Source organism: Cannabis sativa, chromosome 9, assembly GCF_029168945.1.
Source record: "Cannabis sativa cultivar Pink pepper isolate KNU-18-1 chromosome 9, ASM2916894v1, whole genome shotgun sequence".
Taxonomy (NCBI): Eukaryota; Viridiplantae; Streptophyta; class Magnoliopsida; order Rosales; family Cannabaceae; genus Cannabis; species Cannabis sativa.
The window spans coordinates 60,567,269-60,587,920 of record NC_083609.1 but is presented as its reverse complement, the minus strand read 5'-3'; the positions used below and the strand labels follow the sequence as shown (position 1 = coordinate 60,587,920).

At 36.3% G+C, this 20,652-nt stretch overlaps 4 protein-coding genes across 5 annotated transcripts; 3 read left to right on the top strand and 1 right to left on the bottom strand.

The window, feature by feature from the left end:
- Positions 1 to 92: 92 nt before the first annotated feature.
- Positions 93 to 14,076, top strand: LOC115722760 (putative disease resistance protein At3g14460). 2 transcript variants are annotated; one of them, XM_061104362.1, is made up of 2 exons: positions 93 to 3,882; positions 13,829 to 14,076. In XM_061104362.1, exon 1 carries the CDS (start codon positions 238 to 240, stop codon positions 3,850 to 3,852), a length of 3,615 nt encoding a protein of 1,204 aa, XP_060960345.1. In that variant the 5' UTR covers positions 93 to 237; the 3' UTR covers positions 3,853 to 3,882; positions 13,829 to 14,076. The 2 variants fall into 2 exon arrangements, with proteins under 2 accessions (XP_060960345.1, XP_060960346.1); XM_061104363.1 differs by lacking the exon at positions 13,829 to 14,076 and adding an exon at positions 4,118 to 4,240.
- On the top strand, positions 9,810 to 13,883 carry LOC115722761 (putative disease resistance protein At3g14460). The gene is made up of 2 exons (XM_061105092.1): positions 9,810 to 13,539; positions 13,829 to 13,883. Exons 1-2 carry the CDS (start codon positions 10,007 to 10,009, stop codon positions 13,881 to 13,883), a joined length of 3,588 nt encoding a protein of 1,195 aa, XP_060961075.1. The 5' UTR covers positions 9,810 to 10,006.
- A 2,561-nt stretch (positions 14,077 to 16,637) lies between the features above and the next one.
- On the top strand, positions 16,638 to 17,653 carry LOC133031559 (putative disease resistance protein RGA3). Its single transcript, XM_061105091.1, has 2 exons — positions 16,638 to 16,877; positions 17,534 to 17,653. The coding sequence occupies exons 1-2, from the start codon at positions 16,638 to 16,640 to the stop codon at positions 17,651 to 17,653; spliced, it is 360 nt and encodes a 119-aa protein (XP_060961074.1).
- On the bottom strand, positions 17,400 to 20,466 carry LOC115722762 (lactoylglutathione lyase). The gene is made up of 6 exons (XM_030652067.2): positions 20,224 to 20,466; positions 19,978 to 20,144; positions 19,813 to 19,873; positions 18,916 to 18,995; positions 18,713 to 18,783; positions 17,400 to 17,913 (listed from the first exon to the last, which is right to left on the bottom strand). The coding sequence occupies exons 1-6, from the start codon at positions 20,347 to 20,349 to the stop codon at positions 17,720 to 17,722; spliced, it is 699 nt and encodes a 232-aa protein (XP_030507927.2). The 5' UTR covers positions 20,350 to 20,466; the 3' UTR covers positions 17,400 to 17,719.
- Between the last annotated feature and the right edge of the window lie 186 nt (positions 20,467 to 20,652).

Below are 20,652 nucleotides of genomic sequence, written 5' to 3'. Positions count from 1 at the left end.
GCCTACCAAACCAATTATAATAAGAATGATATAATTTTTATTTATATTTCTTTTTTGTAAAAGTGTGATAATAATATGTAAGGTCTTGGTCGTTCATTGTTGTACACCATAGACCATATGTGATAACATTTTCTGGTACTTGCTTCTCTCATAGTTCCTATCATTCCATTCCCACTTTCTCTCTAACCTTTTTTTCTGAAACAAACTAGCTAGCTACGTACGGAAGTGAAGTGAAACATGGCTGAACTTGTGATCGGTGCTTTTCTCTCTGCTTCCTTTGAACTTTTGCTGCAAAAGATTGCTTCTCCTTATGTTGAGAAGCTCCTCTTAAATGGAGAAAATGAAAGTTCTGTTAAAGAGAGGCTTTTCAAGTTGCAGTCAACCTTCAACACTCTTGCTGCAGTTCGCTTTGAGGTGGAGAACAAGAGAATCAAAAACCCTTCTGTGGAGAAGTGGCTGGACGATCTTCTGGATGCTGTTGATGACGCTGAGGACTTCTTTGGCGATATTGAATACGATGCTATGAAACCCAACAAAGCTGATGAGTCAAAGAAAGAGAAAAGAAAGGCAATTAGTAAGTTACTCTCTTGTTTCTCTAAACCTTCTACTTCAACTGAGCGTGTAAGGAATGCAAATATGGAGGAGATTCTCAAGAGGTTGGAGTACTTAGCCAATCAGATTGGAATCTTGGATCTTGAAAAGAATGTTGTCGAGGTGCAACCATCAGGAAGTTCACGTGTGAAGACTTCTCTACCAGATGAACCTGAACTTTATGGTAGAAAGACTGATGAAGATGCTTTAATGATGTTGTTGATGTCGGATGAAGATGGTAGTGAGAAGATATGTGTCATTCCCAGCATGGGTGGGATTGGGAAAACTACCCTTGCTCAAACACTTTTCAATGATGAACGAGTGAAGAAGAAGTTTGAATCTAGAGCCTGGGTGTATGTTTCAGATAAATTTGATTCCACGGCTGTGACAAAAAATCTCCTTCAAGAATTAGCACCGAGTGATGCTGGTAATGACATGACTTTAAATTTACTTCAAGTTAACTTGTCAAATAAGTTAATGGGAAAGAAGTTTTTGATTGTCTTAGACGATGTTTGGGAAGATGATTATGCTCAGTGGACAGAAGTGATGAAGCCTTTCAATGGTGGGGCAAAAGGCAGCAAAATAATAGTAACAACAAGAAATGAAAAAGTTGCAGATATCATTAGAACTCGAACTATTCACACACACCATCTTAGAGAATTATCAGAAGATGAGTGTTGGAAACTATTTTCAAAGCACGCATCTTGTGGAAATCCTGAATTAGAATGCATCGGCAGAGAAATCGCTAGAAAATGTAATGGTTTGCCTTTAGCTGCCAAAGTTCTTGGAGGCCTCTTGAGATCAACTGATAATGCTGAGAAATGGAAACAAATAGCCAATAGTAATCTTTGGGAGCTCCAAGATAAAAGGAGCAGGAGTCTTCCTGCTGCATTAGAAGTAAGCTACTTTTATCTTCCTCCACACTTGAAAGGGTGTTTTGCTTATTGTTCAATATTCCCAAAAGGCTATGAATTTAAAAGAGATGAGTTGGTGTTAATGTGGATGGCCGAAAGTCTTGTGCAATATTCCAAGAGGAATAGGAGAATCGAAGAAGTTTGTTGTGAGTATTTTGATGATTTAGTATCTTTTTCATTTTTGCAACCGAGTAAATGGGGGGTGTCTTGTTTTGTTATGCATGATCTTATAGTTGATTTGGCTAGAACTATTTCTGGAAAATACAGTTGTTTGTTGGAGCAAACCGACAGCATTGATAGGCTTGAGGAGAAGACACGTCACCTTGGATGTGTTAGGGAACTTTATAATGATAATAAGATAGCTAGCTATGATTTTGGAGCTACACGTTTGCGAACCTTTGTAACAATATTAGGTTCAAGTTCATCCAAAATCGGTTTTTCCAAGGCAGCAATGCAGAATTTTCTATCTATGTTGAAATGTTTGAGAGTTCTATCTTTTCGTGGTCTTTATATGTTTGAGTTCCCTGATTCAATTGGTGAATTAAAACATCTTCGCTATTTAGATCTTTCTCAGACTGGAATTGTGATTTTACCCGAATTTGTAACTAAATTGTACAATTTGCAAACATTGAAATTAGGATATTATGATTGTCTTCAAACTCTGCCTAAAGATATGCATCACCTCATTAATTTGAGACATCTTATTATTGGTGGAGATAACGTATTTGAGATGCCATGTCAAATAAGTAAATTGACGAATCTCCAATGGTTGACAACTTTTGTTGTGGGGAAGGATAGTGGCGCTAAAATAGAAGAATTGGCAGAACTTCAAAGTCTACATGGAGAGCTTTCCATAAAGAAGTTAGAAAATGTGGCAAACATTACAAAAGCACTGGATCAAGTTATTGTACTAGAGAAGAAGCAACTTGAGAAATTGCAGTTGGAATGGAGTGATAATGTTGTTGTTGATCCAAAACATGGAGAAGGTGTTCTCGAAATGCTTTCACCAAACACAATGTTGAAGGAGCTCAAGATTAATTTCTATCCAGGCACAAAATTTCCAAATTGGGTTGGTAATGATTCGTTTAGCAACATTGTTGAAGTAACTCTTGATAGGTGTAAGCGTTGCTCCTATTTGCCACCCTTTGGCCAACTTCCTTTGCTAAAACATCTTTCCATCTCAGGATGCAATTCGGTAGTGACGGTGGGTGCTGAGTTTTACGGGAATTGTTCTGTGAGAAAGCCATTTTCATCATTGGAAACATTAAGGTTCAGGGAGATGTCATCATGGGAGCAATGGAATTCAATGCAAACTGAAGAGGCAACAACATATGGGAAGCTCAAAACACTTGAGATTATTGGCTGTCCTAAGTTCGAGGGAGATTTGCCTCGCTTCCTTCCTTCATTGATAAGGATTGATATTAGAGAAGACAAGCAGTGTCCATTATTAAGTCTCCCGAGACTACCATGTGTCACAGAAATGTTTATTTGGAAGTTGGAGAATTCAGAGTCATTGTACGAGGCAATAAAGCCAACGAATCCTTGTTCCACTCTCACTCCACTCTACCATTACCCTCCTCTTCAACACCTGACTTTGTCCAATTGTGGATCATCGTTTAGATCCCTCCATATGGATTTATTTCCCAATCTCAAAACTCTTGTTATTGGTTCCAGCGACTACTTTGAAGCTATGACAGTGTCAGATGGGAAATCTCTGGAGGAACTAACATCTTTATCTATTGATAGTTGTGATAGTTTTGTATCATTCTCAAATGGTGGACTTATTGCTCCCAAGCTGAGTGAGTTGAAAATTAGAAAATGTCCTAAATTGAAGTGGTTGCCAGAGAAGATGACTTCCCTCTCTGCTTTGAAGGAGTTGACAATCAGATATTGTCCGTTGATAAAGAGTTTCCCTGAAGGTGAAGGTGGTCTGCCTGTTAGTTTGTGTGAGCTTAATACATCGTATGATGAACTTTTGAGGATGAAATGGAATTGGCAAACATTACCCCATCTTACCACTCTATTTATTGATGGAGATGGAATAGAAGAAGATGTGGAATCATTCCCCAAGGAAGGGCTACTGCCTACCACTATTACCGATCTTGAAATCTGGTCTTTTAGAAGACTTAGAGGGCTGGACAAAAATGGGCTTACACAACTCACCTCTTTGCAAGTACTTCGCATCTTCAACTGCCCTGAGTTGGAGACATTGTCAGAAGAAGGGTTTCCAACCTCCCTCACCTCTTTGGAAATCTACAGTTGTCCTCTGGTAAAGAAAAAGTACTCTCGTGGGAATGAGGAGTACTGGAACAAGATTAGTCACATACCCAATGTCAGAATCGTATGATGAGGTTGCATTTAGGACATATAATCTCAGGTTTGTTTTGTTTGATTAACTTATTCTTCTTCCATTTTATTTATTTATGTATAATCTGTACAGTTGTTGTTTTTGTTTAGAGTCTGCCTTGGCTTGTTTCTTTTCAAGGAATCTCTATTTTTATTAAAATAGAGATTAAATCTTTGTAAATATATTTGTGAACAAGTGTTAATAATTCATTGGTGAATCTCTGTTTTTTTATGGTCTATTCAATTTATGTCTTATTAATATGCAGGAAGGAAGGAAGGAGGTAGATTCCATGGCATGACACAAGCAGTGTTGTGTTGGTGTAATCACACTTTGCCATAATAATGTTCCACCTTGTATCTTCTATTGTATTGTATTGTATTTAATTAAGGAGGGTGGAGTCGGGGAGGACGACGGTGGAGTCAGGTCTGAAGAGGGTGGAGTTGAGGACGATCATGGTGGAGTCGGGGACGATCATGGTGGGGTCGGGGACGATGAGGGTGGAGTTGGGGTCGATGGAGGTGGAGTCGGGGACGATGGTGGTGGGGACCGGTCCGATGTTAGTGGAGATGGGGATGATGGGGACGGGTCAGTATCGTGCAGCAATGGTATCACGGGAGGAAGATTTTTTAGCTCCTACAAATCAGGGTCAGTGTGGTCAACCTTCTATAATTGTGGATGAAGATTTTTCAGCTCCTACAAATGAGGGTCAGCGTGGTCAACTCCCTATGATTGTGGAGGGAGATTTTCCAGCTCCTAAAAATCAAGGAATATTAAATATTATCAATTTGGAAATATCTAATGCGGAAACAATTAATGAGGACACTTGTCTGCTAGTCCTTGATTCAAAAAGGAGACGAACAAAATTTAGAGGGACTTGATGGGGTCCACGTGAGAGGTGAAGTGGTAGCGGGTCAGGAGGTTCATGGGTCAAAAAATTTGAGCTTGGTGGGTAGTGGTATCTAGGCCCACCAATCATCATGAATATTTTATCTTGGAATTGCCATGAGTTTGGGAACACGTGGACTTTACAATTCCTTAAGGATCTAGTGATCCAAAAGAAGCCCAGTATTGTGTTTTCTGTGAGACTATTTCCAATCGTTCTCAAATGGAGAGAGTGCATGTGACGTTGGGATTCGATGGCATGATAGTTGTTGATGTTAATGGTAGGAGTGGCGATATTGTTTTGTTATGGAAAGTTGGGGTGAAGTGTCTTTACTTGGGTTCTCTGATGCATATATAGATGTGTGTTGGGTTTTATGCCCTAAATAAAACTCATTTCAATATAATCAGATTTACTTATTAATATAGATCAGAAATAACATTTAATGTTGCATGGTTCACATGATTTATTTCATGATTATATGTACATAATGTATAAATTCATCTGAAACCCTTTTCACATACTTGATCCTATTTATTGTGCTGTCAACACATTGGAAAGTAAACATGACTATGTGAATAAAGTTTCCTAGATTTATCAGACACAGGGTTTTACTGATATGATAATCTACAACAGAGTTTACTTGCATTTGGAGAAATGCTATGTTCTTTCCAAAGCATTGGTTAAAGTAAAGCTCAGGTTGGATGCATGGAGTATGCATCGGAAGGGACCGATATTGAACTTTGACTTAGATTTATTAAACTTACCGTAATATCTATTCAAGTCAATATCGCCTAGTTGATCCTAGATCAAATGATCTTAATCCTGTTATGATTAAGTTCAATCTCAAGAGGCTATTCGTGTTATTTGATTTGTTAGTTAAGCCTACTTTTAGGTCAGGGTGATACGTACATTTTGGGAGCACGGTAGTGCAATTGAGTGGGAGCGCTAACATAAACATGGAATCTATAGCTTTTATCTGGCGAATAGTAAGTAAAGGATGATCTCCTTCGAGCTTGACCAAACGAAAATAAATGGTGGAGATCTCATTTCACATAAGCTGAAATATCATTTATACGGGGTTAAGTGTTTTAAGGATTAAATACATTGTAGGGTGTAACGGTAATCTAATCCCTTTACAGTGTAGATCATTCATATAGAGGATCATTGATCAAATTAGGATTATAACAATGGATAACTAATGATGTGTCTATATGGTGGAACATATAGAGCATTCTATATACTGAGAGTGCAATTCTAAGTTCTATGCGTGGATTCAACGAAGAATTAATAAGTCAGTGAATTTAGTAATAAATTCTTGATCTACTTATTGGAAGCTCGGTTATATAGACCCATGGTCCCCGCACTAGTTGAGATAATATTGCTTGTAAGATTCATATAATTCGTTTTGAATAATCAATTATAATTCTCAAATTAGACTATGTCTATTTGTGAATTTTTCACTAAGTAAGGGCGAAATTGTAAATAAAGAGTTTTAGGGACATATTTGTTAATTATGATACTTTGTATGGTTCAATTAATAAATATGATAAATGACAATATTATTTAATAATTATTTATAGTTATTAAATAGTTAGAATTGGCATTTAAATGGTTGAATTAGAAAATTGGCATTTTTGAGAAAGTCAGATGAAGAAAAGATAAAACTGCAAAATTGCAAAAAGTGAGGCCCAAATCCACATGGCATGGCCGGCCACTTTTGTAGGGTTTTCTCTCTGAGATTTTCATTCTTTTAATGCCAAATAATTCAAACCTAACCCTAGTGGAATGCTATAAATAGATAGTGAAGGCTTCAGGAAAAATATACTTTCTTTCTGACTTTTTCATTTAGAAAAAACTGAGCCTCTCTCTCTCCCTATCTTTGGCCGACCACTCCCTCTCTCTCTTCTTCCTAAAGATTTTGAAATTCTTAGTGTTAGAGTAGTGCCCACACACAGCAAGTGATACCTCAATCATAGTGAGGAAGATCGTGAAGAAAGACTTTCAGCAAGGAGTTTCAGCACTAAAGAATCAGAGAAAGAGATCCAGGTTCAGATATTGATAATGCTCTGCTACAGAAAGGAATCAAGGGCTAGATATCTGAACGGAAGGAGTCATTATATTCCGCTGCACCCAATGTAAGGTTTACTAAACTTTATATGTGTTTATTTCATCGTTTTAGAAAGTTCATATTTAGGGTGTTAATCAACATACTTGTGAGTAGATCTAAGATCCTGGTAAAATAATTTCCAACAATGTGAGAGTTGCTTCTAAAGGTGTGCAGGAATGGCATTTTACTGGTGTGTATGGGGAACCAAATAAGAGTAGGCGTGCTTCTACTTGGAATTTGTTACGTACTCTTGCTAATAACTCTACTTTACCATGGTGTGTGATGGGTGATCTTAACAATGTTTTATCTCATGATGATAAAAGAGGCGGTAATAGGTATCCTGATTTTTTGATCCAAGGTTTTCAACAATCCTTGATTGACAGTGGGCTTCAAGATATGGAATTATGTGGGTATCCATTTACTTGGTAGTGTGGGCGAGGAACTAGTCATTGGATTGAAGTACGGTTGGATAGAGGGCATGCTAATCTCGCTTGGTTGAATATGTTCACTATGGCAAAGCTACATAATCTTAAAATCTCAACTTCAGACCATGCTCCGATTCTTATGGTTATGATCCCAATTGCGGGTCATCATTCTGTTAAGCGGTTTCAGTTTGAAAATGCGTGGCTAAGGGAGCCTCTTTGTTATCAGATTGTAAAGGATAGCTGGGAGAATTGTGAGTCTGATGATGTTTATGCTTAAAATTCAGTTTTGAGGGGATAAGCTGGTCGTTTAGGGTAAGGAGGTTACTGGCAATTTTAAAGAAAGGTTAAAATAGTGTAAAAATGAAGTGCAAAAGTGAAAATTGGGTCGGGATGAAGTCTCTATGGCCAATTACAAACAAGCAAAGAAGCATTTGGCCGAATGTTATGTGCAATGGGAAGTTTTCTGGCATCAAAGATCGAAGCAATTGTGGTTGCAAGAAGGAGATAATAATAGCAAGTATTTTCAAGCTTCTGCAACTACGAGACGAAGGAATAATTTTATGGCTAAACTTAAAGATCATTCGGGTGCATGGGTTGATTGGGATAGTGGTTTGGATGATCTTATGGTTTCTTATTCCCACAAGCTTTTTTCCGCTTCCCAAACCAACTGGAGAGAAGTCACCAGCAACGTGCAAACTCGTTTATCATCCCAACAGAATGCTAAGCTGTTGCTTCCGGTTTCAGATGAAGAAGTTCGGAAAGCTTTGTTCCAAATGCATCCGGATAAATTCCCAGGGCCTGATGGAATGATACCGGGTTTTTTTTCAGAAGTGCTGGCCGATTATTAAAGATGATGTCATCAATATGGTTAAGCAGTTTTTTCATAATGGTTCTTTTCCTACAGACCTTAACAAAACCACTTTGATCTTAATCCCTAAAAAGAAGCAGCCTATGGATATGGGGGATTTAAGACCCATTGCGTTATGCAATGTGCTATACAAGATTGTGTCCAAAGTGGTTGCTAATAGACTTAAGAGTGTTATGCTGTCTATCATATCTGATACTCAAAGCGCGTTTTTGCAAGGTCGGTTAATTTGGACAACATCATGATTGCTTACGAGATTATGCATCACTTGAAGAGGAAGCGACGAGGGAGGGATGGTTCTATGGCATTCAAGCTTGATGTTAGCAAAGCCTATGATAAGCTTGAGTGGGGTTATATCCGGGCTATGATGGTAAGGATGGGCTTTGATGGTCGTTGGATTAATTTAGTTATGCAATGTGTATGTTCTGTTTCCTATACCATTTCACATGACGGGAGGGAGTTGGGGCCCATTGTTGCTCAAAGAGGGTTGCGCCAAGGGGATCTTTTATCACCATATCTGTTTATTCTTTGTGCTGAAGGTTTTTCTAGTTTGTTGCGGAGTTATGAACAAAGTGGCTTACTCACGGGGTGTAAAATTGCTCGAGGTGCGCCGGTAATCTCTCATATGCTCTTTGCTGATAACAGCTACATTTATTGTAAGGCAACTGAGGAAGAAGCGTACAATGTGAAGGAGTTGCTGCATACTTATGAGGTAGCTTCGGGGCAAAGAATCAATTTCTCTAAGTCTTCTGTGTTTTTCAGTAATAATACTGGAAGTGAAGTACGGGATTCTATTTGTGCTATGTTGGAAATTTATGAGACCGATGAAAATGGCTATTACATGGGCCTGCTGTATTCGGTTGGGAGAAATAAGAATGCTATTCTTGGTTTTCTTAAGGATAAGCTTCCAAAGAGAATTCAAGGGTGCGAAGGGTGTATCTTATCTCGTGAGGGAAAGGGGGTATTGTTGAAATCTATTGCTCAAGTCTTGCCGAGTTATGCTATGAATATTTTTCTCTTGCCTTCAAATACTTGCAAGGAGTTAGAGCGGCTTATGGCCAAGTTCTGGTGGCACTCAGCTTCGAGTAGAGGTAAAAGTATTAATTGGATGAGCTGGGAACGGTTGAGTCGTCATAAACATACAGGGGGATTGGGGTTCCGATGTTTGAGAGATTTTAATTTGGCTCTTTTAGGAAAGTAATATTGGCGTTTGTTGGTTAATACTGATTCTTTGGTTAGTAGGTTATAATTTATAAGGCTAAATATTAAGTTTAAGTTGTTTTATTTGTAAATTTTATGGCACTTTTAGTATAATATTTGTAGCTCTAATATTCATTCTTATCACTTCCACGCATGCATGCATTTATTTAATTACATATAAGATAGAATAATAATAATAATAATTACATATAAGATATATATATATATATAATGTGTACATATGTGATTTGAAGGTTTCCAAATTTTGAATTGAAGAAGAATATTGTCAGAATAAGACAAAAAATACAGGCTGTGTATCATTATCAAGATGAGATTAATAATATTAATTCGTAGCTATATATATATATATATATATTGTGCATTATTACTATAAGACAAATGTTAATGTGTGTAGTTTATTATATCAAGAAGATGAGCTTGTGCACAAATATAAATTACTTACTTTTATCTGGTTTTTAAATGGCAATAATTGATCACATTGGATGAATATTATAACATTAAAGAAACGACTCCATCTCGGAGTCTGAGAAGTCTTTGTTTGATAATTAAGTCCCATTGGATGATTAATATTATAACATTGGTTCAACATTCAAGTTTTCACACTCTCTATTGTTTTTTCTCTCTCAATCTCTGACTCCTGTGTGGTAATATCCATGGCTGAACTTGTGATTGGTGCTCTTCTCTATGCTTCTTTTGATTTTTTGCTTGAAAAGGTTGCTTCTCCTTATGTTGAGGACCTCTTCTTTAAGGGAAAAAATGAAAGTTCATCTGTTGTTTCTGAGAGGCTTTTCAAGTTGAAGTCAACCTTCAATTCTCTTGCTGCGGTTCGCTTTGAGGTGGAGAACAAGAGAATCAAAAACCCTGCTGTGGAGAAGTGGCTGGACGATCTTCTGGATGCTGTTGATGATGCTGAGGACTTCTTTGGTGATATTGAATACGATGCTATGAAACCCAACAAAGATGATGAGTTAAAGAAAGAAAAACGAAAGGCAATTAGTAAGTTACTCTCTTGTTTCTCTAAACCTTCTACTTCAACTGACCGTGTAAGGAATGCAAATATGGAGAAGATTCTCAAGAGGTTGGAGTGCTTAGCCAATCAGATTGGAAACTTGAATCTTGAAAAGAATGTTGTCGAGGTGCAACCATCAGGAGGTTCACGTGTGAAGACTTCTCTCCCAGATGAACCTGAACTTTATGGTAGAAAGACTGATGAAGATGCTTTAATGAAGTTGTTGATGTCGGATGAAGATAGTAGTGAGAAGATATGTGTCATTCCCATAGTGGGGATGGGTGGGATAGGGAAAACTACCCTCGCTCAAACACTTTTCAATGATGAACGAGTGAAGAAGAAGTTTGAATCTAGAGCCTGGGTGTATGTTTCAGATAAATTTGATTCCACGGCTGTGACAAAAAATCTCCTTCAAGAATTAGCACCGAGTGATGCTGGTAATGACATGACTTTAAATTTACTTCAAGTTAACTTGTCAAATAAGTTAATGGGAAAGAAGTTTTTGATTGTCTTAGACGATGTTTGGGAAGATGATTATGCGCAGTGGACAGAAGTGATGAAGCCTTTTAACGGTGGAGCAAAAGGCAGCAAAATAATAGTAACAACAAGAAATGGAAAAGTTGCAGATATCATTCAAACTACTGATACACACCAGCTTAGAGAATTATCAGAAGACGAGTGTTGGGCACTATTTGTGAAACACGCCTCTAGTGGAAACTCTAGAAAGTTTACTGAGAACCCAAATTTAGAAAGGATCGGTAGAGAAATTTCCAAGAAATGTAATGGTTTACCTTTAGCTGCTAAAGTTCTAGGAGGCATCTTGAGATCAACGTTGGATGTAGGGAGATGGGAACAAATAGCAACTAATAATATTTGGGAGTTGACACATGAAAGGAGTGAGGGCCTTCCCGCTGCTTTAGAAGTGAGCTACTACTATCTTCCACTACACTTGAAAAGGTGTTTCGCTTTTTGTTCAATATTCCCAAAAGGCTATCAATTTCAAAGAGAAGAGTTGGTCTTATTATGGATGGCTGAAAATCTTGTCATGCGCTCCAAGGGGAATAGAAGAATTGAAGAAGTTGCCGGTGAGTACTTTGATGATTTAGTATCTATGTCATTTTTTGTAAAATCCAAGGAGATGGGTAGATCTTATTTTGTGATGCATGATCTTCTTGTGGATTTGGCTAAAATTGTTTCTGGAAAGTATAGTTCTTTATTAGAGCACAATGATGACATTGTTAAGTTTGAGAAGAAGACACGTCGCCTTGGATGTGACATAAAAATTTATACTGATAACAAAATATCAAAATGTGATTTTGAACCTACTCATTTGCGAACCTTTTTAACATTGGGTCCAACCTTTTTAACATTGGGTCCAAGATATTCTGAAATCAGTATATCTAAGGAAGTAATGCAGAATCTGCTATCGAAATTTAAATCTTTGAGAGCTCTATCTTTTTGTGGTCTTCAAATGACTGAGTTCTCTGACTCAATTGGTGACCTAAAGCATCTTCGCTATTTAGATCTTTCCAAGACTAAGATTGTGATGCTGCCTGAATTTGTAACTATGTTGTACAATTTGCAAACATTGAAGTTAAAAGATTGTGATCATCTTCAAACTTTGCCAAAAGATATGCATCATCTCATTAATTTGAGACATCTTATTATTAGTGGTTCTAGCCTTGTTGAGATGCCAAGTCAAATAAGTAAGTTGACGAATCTCCAAATATTGACAACTTTTGTTGTGGGGAAGGATAGTGGCGCGAAAATAGAAGAATTGGCAGAACTTCAAAGTCTACACGGAGAGCTTTCTATTAAGAAGTTAGAAAATGTGGTCAATATTACAAAAACACCGGATCAAGTTATTGTACTGGAGAAGAAGCAACTCGAGAATTTGAGGTTGGAATGGAATGTTAATGATGTTGTTGCTGTTGTTGATCCAAAACATGGAGAAGGTGTGCTTGAAATGCTTTCACCTAATAGAACTTTGAAACAGCTTCAGATTTCGAGGTACACGGGCAAAATATTTCCAAATTGGGTTGGGAATGATTCGTTTAGCAACATTGTTGGAGTAACTCTCTATGGGTGTGAGCACTGCTCCTATTTGCCACCCTTTGGGCAACTTCTTTTGCTAAAACATCTTTCCATCTCCAAATGCAATTCGGTAGTGACGGTGGGTGCTGAGTTTTACGGGAATTGTACTGCGAGAAAGCCATTTTCATCATTGGAAACATTAATCTTCAACGACATGTCATCATGGGAGCAATGGAATTCAATGCAAACTGAAGAGGCAACAACATATGGGAAGCTCAAAACACTTGAGATTAATGATTGTCCTAAGCTTGTCGTAGATTTGCCTGGCTTGCTTCCTTCATTGATAAGGATTAAAATTAAAGGTTATCCATTATTAAGTCTCCCAAGATTACCACGTGTCACAGAAATGTCTGTTGCGAATTTGGAGAATTCAGAGTTGTTGTACGAGGCAATAAAGCCAATGAATCCTTGTTCCACTCTCACTCCACTCTACCATTACCCTCCTCTTCAACACCTGACTTTGTCCAATTGTGGATCATCGTTTAGATCCCTCCATATGGATTTATTTCCCAATCTCAAATTTCTGGATATTGCCTCCAGCGACTACTTTGAAGCTATCACAGTGTCAGATGGGAAATCTCTGGAGGAACTAACATCATTATATATCGTCAATTGTGATAGTTTTGTATCTTTCCCAAATGGTGGACTTATTGCTCCCAAGCTGAATTACTTAAGCATTGTTAATTGCCCTAAATTGAAGTGGTTGCCAGAGAAGATGACTTCCCTCTCATCTTTAGAGTCCTTGACAATCGATGGTTGTCCGTTGATAAAGAGTTTCCCTGAAGGTGGTCTGCCTGTTAGTTTGTCTAGTCTTTGTATATCGTATGGTCAACTTTTGAGGATGAAATGGAATTGGCAAACATTACCCCATCTTACCACTCTTCGTATTAATGGATATGGAATAGAAGAAGATGTGGAATCATTCCCCAAGGAAGGGCTACTGCCTAACACTATTACCTATCTTGAAATCTCGTCTTTTAGAAGACTTAGAGGGCTGGACAAAAATGGGCTTACACAACTCACCTCCTTGCAAACACTTTACATCAGAAACTGCCGTGAGTTGGAGACATTGTCAGAAGAAGGGTTTCCAACATTTAAAAGAATTTCTGTTTTTATTAAAATAGAGATTAAATCTTTTTTATTTATATTTGTGAACAAGTGTTAATAATTCATTGGTGAATTTGTTAATAATTAGAAGAAAGAATCCCCTGTTTTATTATGGTCTATTCATGACAGTTTGCAATTTGTAAATATATATTTGCTGTTTTTCTTTTAAATGTTAGAGAATAATAATGAAAACATGTATGTGTGAGAAGAGAACTGAGAAGCTGTTCCTGACTAATTACTTTCTGCCAAATCTCTTCTTATGCAGGAAGGAAGGAGGTAGCTTCCATGGCATGACACAAGCAGTGTTGTGTTGGTGTTAGTATTCATCTGGTTTTTCTGTTATTATTGTTTATTATATATGATGTTTCACATGTTTTCTTTCTTTATATTATATGGTTGTTGAGTTGTGTAATTACACTTGTATCTTGTATTGTATTGTATTTAATTAAGTGAGGGCTGTCACATAATAAACTTGGCAACACCTCACTCATCATGGACTCATCTCTTCTCTTCTCTTCTCTTCTCTTCTCTTCTCTTCCTATGTACTTAATGGTTTAATTGCAGGACCAATTTTGAGTTTCAATACTCCACTTCTAGACAATTCAGCACTCAATGTTCCAAAACTCATTTATCTGATGTAAATGAATATTTTACTAGTTTCAAACTCTTGGAAACATTTCCATTTGGTTTTCTAACTCCCATATACGGTTACTAACTTAATTGAATCTTTATCAAATGTGAATCATAGGTTATAAATTCATTTCAAATTTGTAACCTTTGTTACAAAAGTATGACAACTTGTCATACACTCACTTATTAGTATATTACACATATTTAATCTATATATTATATTATATTTAAAATAATATAACAATAATAAGAGCTAAAAGATTAACAACATTAAATTAATAATGTAAACAAAAATATAAGACTAGAAACTTATATCATATATGCAAGAAATGTAGTTACTAAAGAAAGACAACTGTATTTTTTTCAGTACAGTATGGTCTCCCTTTGAAAACTACATATGATCATGAGAGGTCTTTGTCCTTGGCCCTACCACCACTACATTTTTTCCATCCATTGATTTTTAATAGGGAAATTTGATTTTTTATGCTTACATTTGGTTAAATTTTTTTTTCTAAACAAATAATAACTAATATTTGTAAAATATGACAATTTTTATGATATCCCTAAAATACCCCCATTTACATCACCCCATTTACACCATCGGACCACCCATCGGGCCACCCATCGGACCATCCATCGGGCCACCCCATCGGGCCACCATCGGACCACCCATCGGGCCACCATCGGACCACCCATCGGACTACCATAAGACCAAATCTGCTACCAATTTTTTTTTTATGTTTTTGTACATACAAAAGTAGCATCAGGTGACCATCGGACCACCATCGGACTACCATCGGACCCCATCTGACTACTAATTTTTTTTTTTTTTATGTTTTTGCACTAAAAAAAAGTATGGAAAATTTGAGAGGGGTATTTTTGAGTTTTAGATAAAGTGGTCATATATTTTCAATGATGATATGTATTAGTTTAGAAATAAAATATTAGGTATATGTAAGTATAGAAAATCAAATTTCCCTTTTAATATGACTATTTTTTTGATACTTAGCAATACAAATTTTGCATGTGCAATAAGTATTCATAAATAATGTAAGCTTTTCTTTTTTACTTTGCTGAACATTAATCATCTTTCATTCATTGCTATTAATTCAAATTTCACAACTTTTGTAGTTAGAAAGAGTTCGTGTGATAAGATTTTATGATCACCTTCTCTCATATTTCTTTGTCAATTTGCTCTCTAAGCTTTTACTCAACTTTTTTTTGTTAGGGTAACCGATAAAGGTTAAAATAACAAAAGTTACACAGTAGGTGGGGGGATTTCTTCCATCCAAGAAAGTTCATTGTCTATCCTAAGAGCATGCTTAGCCAATCTATGAGCCTCAACATTAAAGTTGCGGCTAACATGAGAGAGAGATGCCCCAAAAAAACTAGACAATAAGACTTTAATATCAGAAAAGATAACCCCCAATTCATTCAAATACACTGTCTGACCCTCCAAAGCTGAGACAAAAGAAAGTGAATCAGAAAAAACTTTTTCCACGGGAAGTCCCACATCTTGAGTCCAACGCAAACCTACTAGTAAAGCAATTGCTTCCGCCTGACACACTGAAAAAGAACATGCAAATGAGATAGTTAAAAAACAATAAGTACTTATAACACTGCTGCAACAAATTAAGCTACTCAAGTGTTAACATGGTTGAGCTTGTGATTGGTGCTTTTCTCTCAGCTTCCTTTTGATTTTTTGCTGGAAAATGTAGCTTCTCCTTATGTTGAGAAGCTCCTCTTCAAGCGAGGAAATGAAAATTCTGTTAAAGAGAGGCTTTTCAAGTTGAAGTCAACGTTCAATTCTCTTGCTGCGTTTCGCTTTGAAGTGGAGAACAAGAGAATCAAAAACCCTGTTGTGGAGAAGTGGCTGGACGATCTTCTGGATGCTGTCGATGCTGAAGACTTGACAGTATTGAGTACAATGCTATGAAACACGAGGAAGTTGATGAGTCAAAGAAAGCAAGAAGCAAGGGAATTAGTAAGTTACTCTCTTGTTTCTCTAAACCTTCTAATTCAATTGATAGTGTAAGGAATGCTAATATGGAAGAGATTCTTAAGAGGTTGGAGTACTTAACCAAACAAATTGGAAATTTAAATCTTAATGACAAGAATGTTTGTGAGGTGGAACCATTAAAAAGATCACGTGCCAAGACTTCTCTGCCTGATGAACCTAAACTTTATGGTAGAAAGACTGACAAAAATGCTTTGATGAAGTTGCTGATGTAGGATGAAGATAGTAATGAGAAGATATGTGTCATTCCATAGTGGGAATGGGTGGGATTGGTAAAACTACCCTTGCTCAAATTCTTTTCAACGATGAACGAGTGAAGAAGAAGTTTGAATCTAGAGTCTAAGTGTATGTTTCAGATTAATTTGATTCCACGGCTGTGACAAAAAGCATTCTTCAACAAGTTGCTTGGGGTGAAGCTTCAGGTGACATGGATTTGATTTTGGTTCAGGTTAATTTGACAAAGAAGCTAACAGGAAAGAAATTTTTGATTGTTTTAGGCAATGTTTGGGAAGAGTATTCTGAAGAGTGGAAAGAAGTGATGAAGCCTTTCAACAGTGGGGCAAGAGGAAGACATGTCATTTTGTTAGAGAAAAATGATGAGATTGATAGCCTTGAGAAGAAGACACGTTATTTTGGATGTGTTATTGAACTTTTTACTAATAACAAGGTATCTAGCTATAATTTCGAAGCAATACGTCTGCGAACTTTCTTAACATTAGGTTCAAGATATTCTAAAGCCATTATTTCTAACTAAGTAGTGCAGAATCTGCTATCGATGTTGAAATGCTTGAGGGTTCTATCTTTTCGTGGTCTACATAATAACTGAGTTATCTGATTCGATTGATGAACTAAAACATCTTTGTTATTTAAATCTTTCTAATACCAAGATTGTGATGCTACCTGAATCTATATGTGTATTGTACAATTTGTAGACGTTGAAATTAGAAAATTGTGATCACCTTGAAACTTTGCCTAATGATATGCATCGCCTCATTAATTAGAACATGAATAATAATAATTATAATAATAAATATTAAAAACCCCTTATGATATAAAATAGAATAGTCAATGAATATTGTAAGCATTTGCCATAATTAACATATATGTTTACACACGTACATGTATGAGTATGTCTGGTCAAAGTTTCTACATCCAATACTTGTAGAGAAGCTCTTGTTGGTCACTAAAATTTACTCAAGAATTTATCTTTTTACTAATTACTCAATCTTTCCTAAAAAAATAACTTAATGGAAACTTAATTACTCAATGTTTAATAAAACAGATGGTAAATTGTTCAAGCTTACACAACAGTCATCACACTAGACCTGTAGTCTCCAAAAACAAGAGCACAAAGCAACTGAAATGGCTAAGAAAACGAAAAATGTTTACCAAACGCAATTCAAAGTCGAAATCAGTGACAGTGATACAGACGATGAAGCATGATTTTTTGGCGTCAAGTGTCCACAACATTGATATCAGCATCTCATTTGATGAAATTATTATCTTAAGCTAAGAAGCAGCATTTTCGGTGACTTTTCCGATAGTTTTGAGGTCGAAAATCTCAATCCAGTAGCCGTCGGGATCTTTGATAAATGCTATCCCCTTCATTTTTCCATCATCTGGTCTTTTCACAAATTCCACTCCTAGTTTTTCAAATCTCTCACATGCCTTGTATGTGTCATCAACTGTGATCCCAATGTGTCCTGAAAAAACAAATACACCAATAATTGAATGATATTCCATCATCTTATCCAACAAAAACCACATTTAGCCAAATCAGCTTTAGATGATAAAGTTTGTGCTCTTTGGATTGTAAGCTCTGTGTTTGTTTCGGTTTAATGAATTTCTTCTTTAGAAAAGAAAAAACTCTTACTAACAAATTCCGAGATTTGTGCAAACGATATTGTCAATCATTGAAAAGTGCAGAAATTGTTTTCCCATCCTAACTGTCTACTAATACTTGACACTGCACTCTCTCGTCACATGACAACACGAGGTTGGTGAGTACTGGTAGTAAGTCATGCATGGCTAAACTACACTCAAAGTACAAGTATACAACCCGAAAGGGTAGCTCAAACAATCAGAATCTGATTATTTCCAAAGTTCAAGTCCCTTGTAAGCGCCCACATAGAAATTACTACAGTTTCCTGCTCTATATTAGAGTCAGGATCCCCAATTTCAAACTTGGGGTGGTTAATTGAAATTGCGGTTTGTACATAAAAACCTCAAAATTCTAAGCTTCCACATACTACTGACCTATGTATCTTAAAAAATATTCCATATGATACAATTGGACTGTAATTTTAACTCGTACTATACTACTAACAATCAGAATATTCTCATCCATGACAAAAAAATAGCCCAACATAACTAGATGATATGATTAGTGTAAAGGGAAAAGTTTGAAGGATTTTAAATTTTATCAAACAAATGATTCGAACTATGTTAAACAACAAGTAACTTCAAATAAGGAATAGTGAGCTTAACAATATTGAGAATTACCGAAACCACGAGGATCTGAATTTCCATTGTGATATCCTTTAAATTCTGGATCAGATTCAGTACCCCAATTGCTGTCAAATGAAAATATTCAGACCATTGATCCAGTATTATTATTGTTATACAAGATTTGAAAGAAAATACAATCAGATTAGTGAAAAGAGAAAGAGAGAATAGTAGGAAATATTATATATAGTTGTACTTACTGTGTCAACTCAATAGTAGCCTTCCTACCAAAAGTCCAAACTGTTCTATCAACTGCATTTGTTGGAGCAGATGCAGAGTCCTACATCCATAACATAAAAAGCTAGCTACTATTGGTAAATTTGTTAGGCACTAGGATTAGTGTTGTGTTCTAGCATATAGTAAATTAAAAGGTATATGAGTCTTTGTTTGCGAGGGTAGTTTTAAGTAAGAAATTACTGTAAATATATATAGGAGAGTAAGGTTAGAAAAGGGGTACGCAATATATTGAGTAAAACACTTTGTTTCAAAGGGGCCTAACGGCTCCCATAGTTTGTAATTGGTTCTTCTCATGCATTCAATATCAATCTTCTACAATTTACCTACTATTTCATCGCTACTGTTTCATTGTTCTTGCTGCTATTTTTGTTAGACTCCCACATTACTAAAGTGTAGAAATATAACACCATATATAAGATGCATGGACTATTCCTCTCATAGTCAATTGGTTTTGAGATAGAACCTCATACATCTTACAATTCTAACATGGTATCATATTCAAACTAAACTCTAATGAATATTCGATCCAAATCCAATAACAGGTAGTGAAAGTGTAACACCATATATAAAATGTATGGGCAACTCTTCTCATAGTCAATTGGTTTTGAGATGTAACCACGTGCATCTTACGAAATTCTAAGTAATCTAAAGAAATTTGTGTGTTTGTGCCAAATCGCTCATATGAGTAATTTATAAAATTTATATTAGACTTAGTAGCTACCGAGCCATAATCCCATAATAGAGTTTTGGTAAATTCTTCAACCAAGTGTAAATTTTTGTAAAAGGGCAAATAAAAGGGAACTCAAGGAACTTCTTAAACCTCATATTTCAAGATTCATATTTAGGTTGAAATGGTTTACCTCGTAGCCCAAAAAGTACAAACTGAACTTCATTTCTGGAAAATCCAACCTCTTTAGTAACCTGAAAACAAAGAACAATTGTAAAGACCACAATTCAACACAATAGAAAAGGAATTTGTTAATTTCATTCAAATTAATAAACTAATTGAAGCAATCAATTCTTACGACATGCCGAGAACGCGAGAATAAAAATCAAGACTGAGTTTGGGATCCTTGATTCGAAACATGGTTTGTTGCATGATGTAACCTTTAGTAGCTTCATCTGGAGTAGCTTCAAGGCCTGGATTGTTCGCCGGTGATTCTTTTGCCATTGAAAACAATCGGACAAGACTCTGAAAAAAAAAAAAAACCAAATCATATCAGAACACCGTGAGAAAGAAGAGACGAAGAATTCATGGGAGGGAAGGAGACCTTTCGTTTGGAGTTGGAGTTGAGAAATAATGGGGAAGAAGAGAAAGATGGAGATAATTTGGTGGCAGTGAAGCGGAGAAGGGATAGGCTTATGATTGAAGAAGAAGAAGCAACAGCAGCAGCCATAGAAATCACACTATTTGTCTCATTATTTCTCAAAGGGCTGCAGCATTCATAAATTAATCGATAAAAAATGATTGTTAGTAATTGAAAACTAAATTTTCTCTTAGAGTGTCCAATTAAAAAGTAAGTGAAATTTTATAATTTCTCGAGATGTGTAAAGTAAAATTTGTAAGAGAATAATGACGAGTCAGGGATGGCAATTATACCAACCCGCACGTATGGGGGTTGACTTTCGGGGGCAAGGCGGGTATGGATATCCGATGGAAATTCTTTCCCCATCGGGTAATTCCTGCCCTGCCTTTAATT

Excerpts from the sequence above, each read along its gene's own strand:
- LOC115722760 (XM_061104362.1), top strand. The coding sequence starts at position 238 with ATGGCTGAACTTGTGATCGGTGCTTTTCTCTCTGCTTCCTTTGAACTT.
- LOC115722762 (XM_030652067.2), bottom strand. The coding sequence starts at position 20,349 with ATGGCTGCTGCTGTTGCTTCTTCTTCTTCAATCATAAGCCTATCCCTT. Across the intron at positions 18,784-18,915 it reads GCTACTATTGAGTTGACACA|CAATTGGGGTACTGAATCTG; the intron begins GTAAGTACAACT and ends TTCATTTGACAG. Across the intron at positions 17,914-18,712 it reads TTCAGATCCTCGTGGTTTCG|GACACATTGGGATCACAGTT; the intron begins GTAATTCTCAAT and ends TTGTTTTTTCAG.
- LOC133031559 (XM_061105091.1), top strand. The coding sequence starts at position 16,638 with ATGGATTTGATTTTGGTTCAGGTTAATTTGACAAAGAAGCTAACAGGA. Across the intron at positions 16,878-17,533 it reads AACTTTTTACTAATAACAAG|ACCTGTAGTCTCCAAAAACA; the intron begins GTATCTAGCTAT and ends TCATCACACTAG.
- LOC115722761 (XM_061105092.1), top strand. The coding sequence starts at position 10,007 with ATGGCTGAACTTGTGATTGGTGCTCTTCTCTATGCTTCTTTTGATTTT. Across the intron at positions 13,540-13,828 it reads GAGACATTGTCAGAAGAAGG|GAAGGAAGGAGGTAGCTTCC; the intron begins GTTTCCAACATT and ends CTTCTTATGCAG.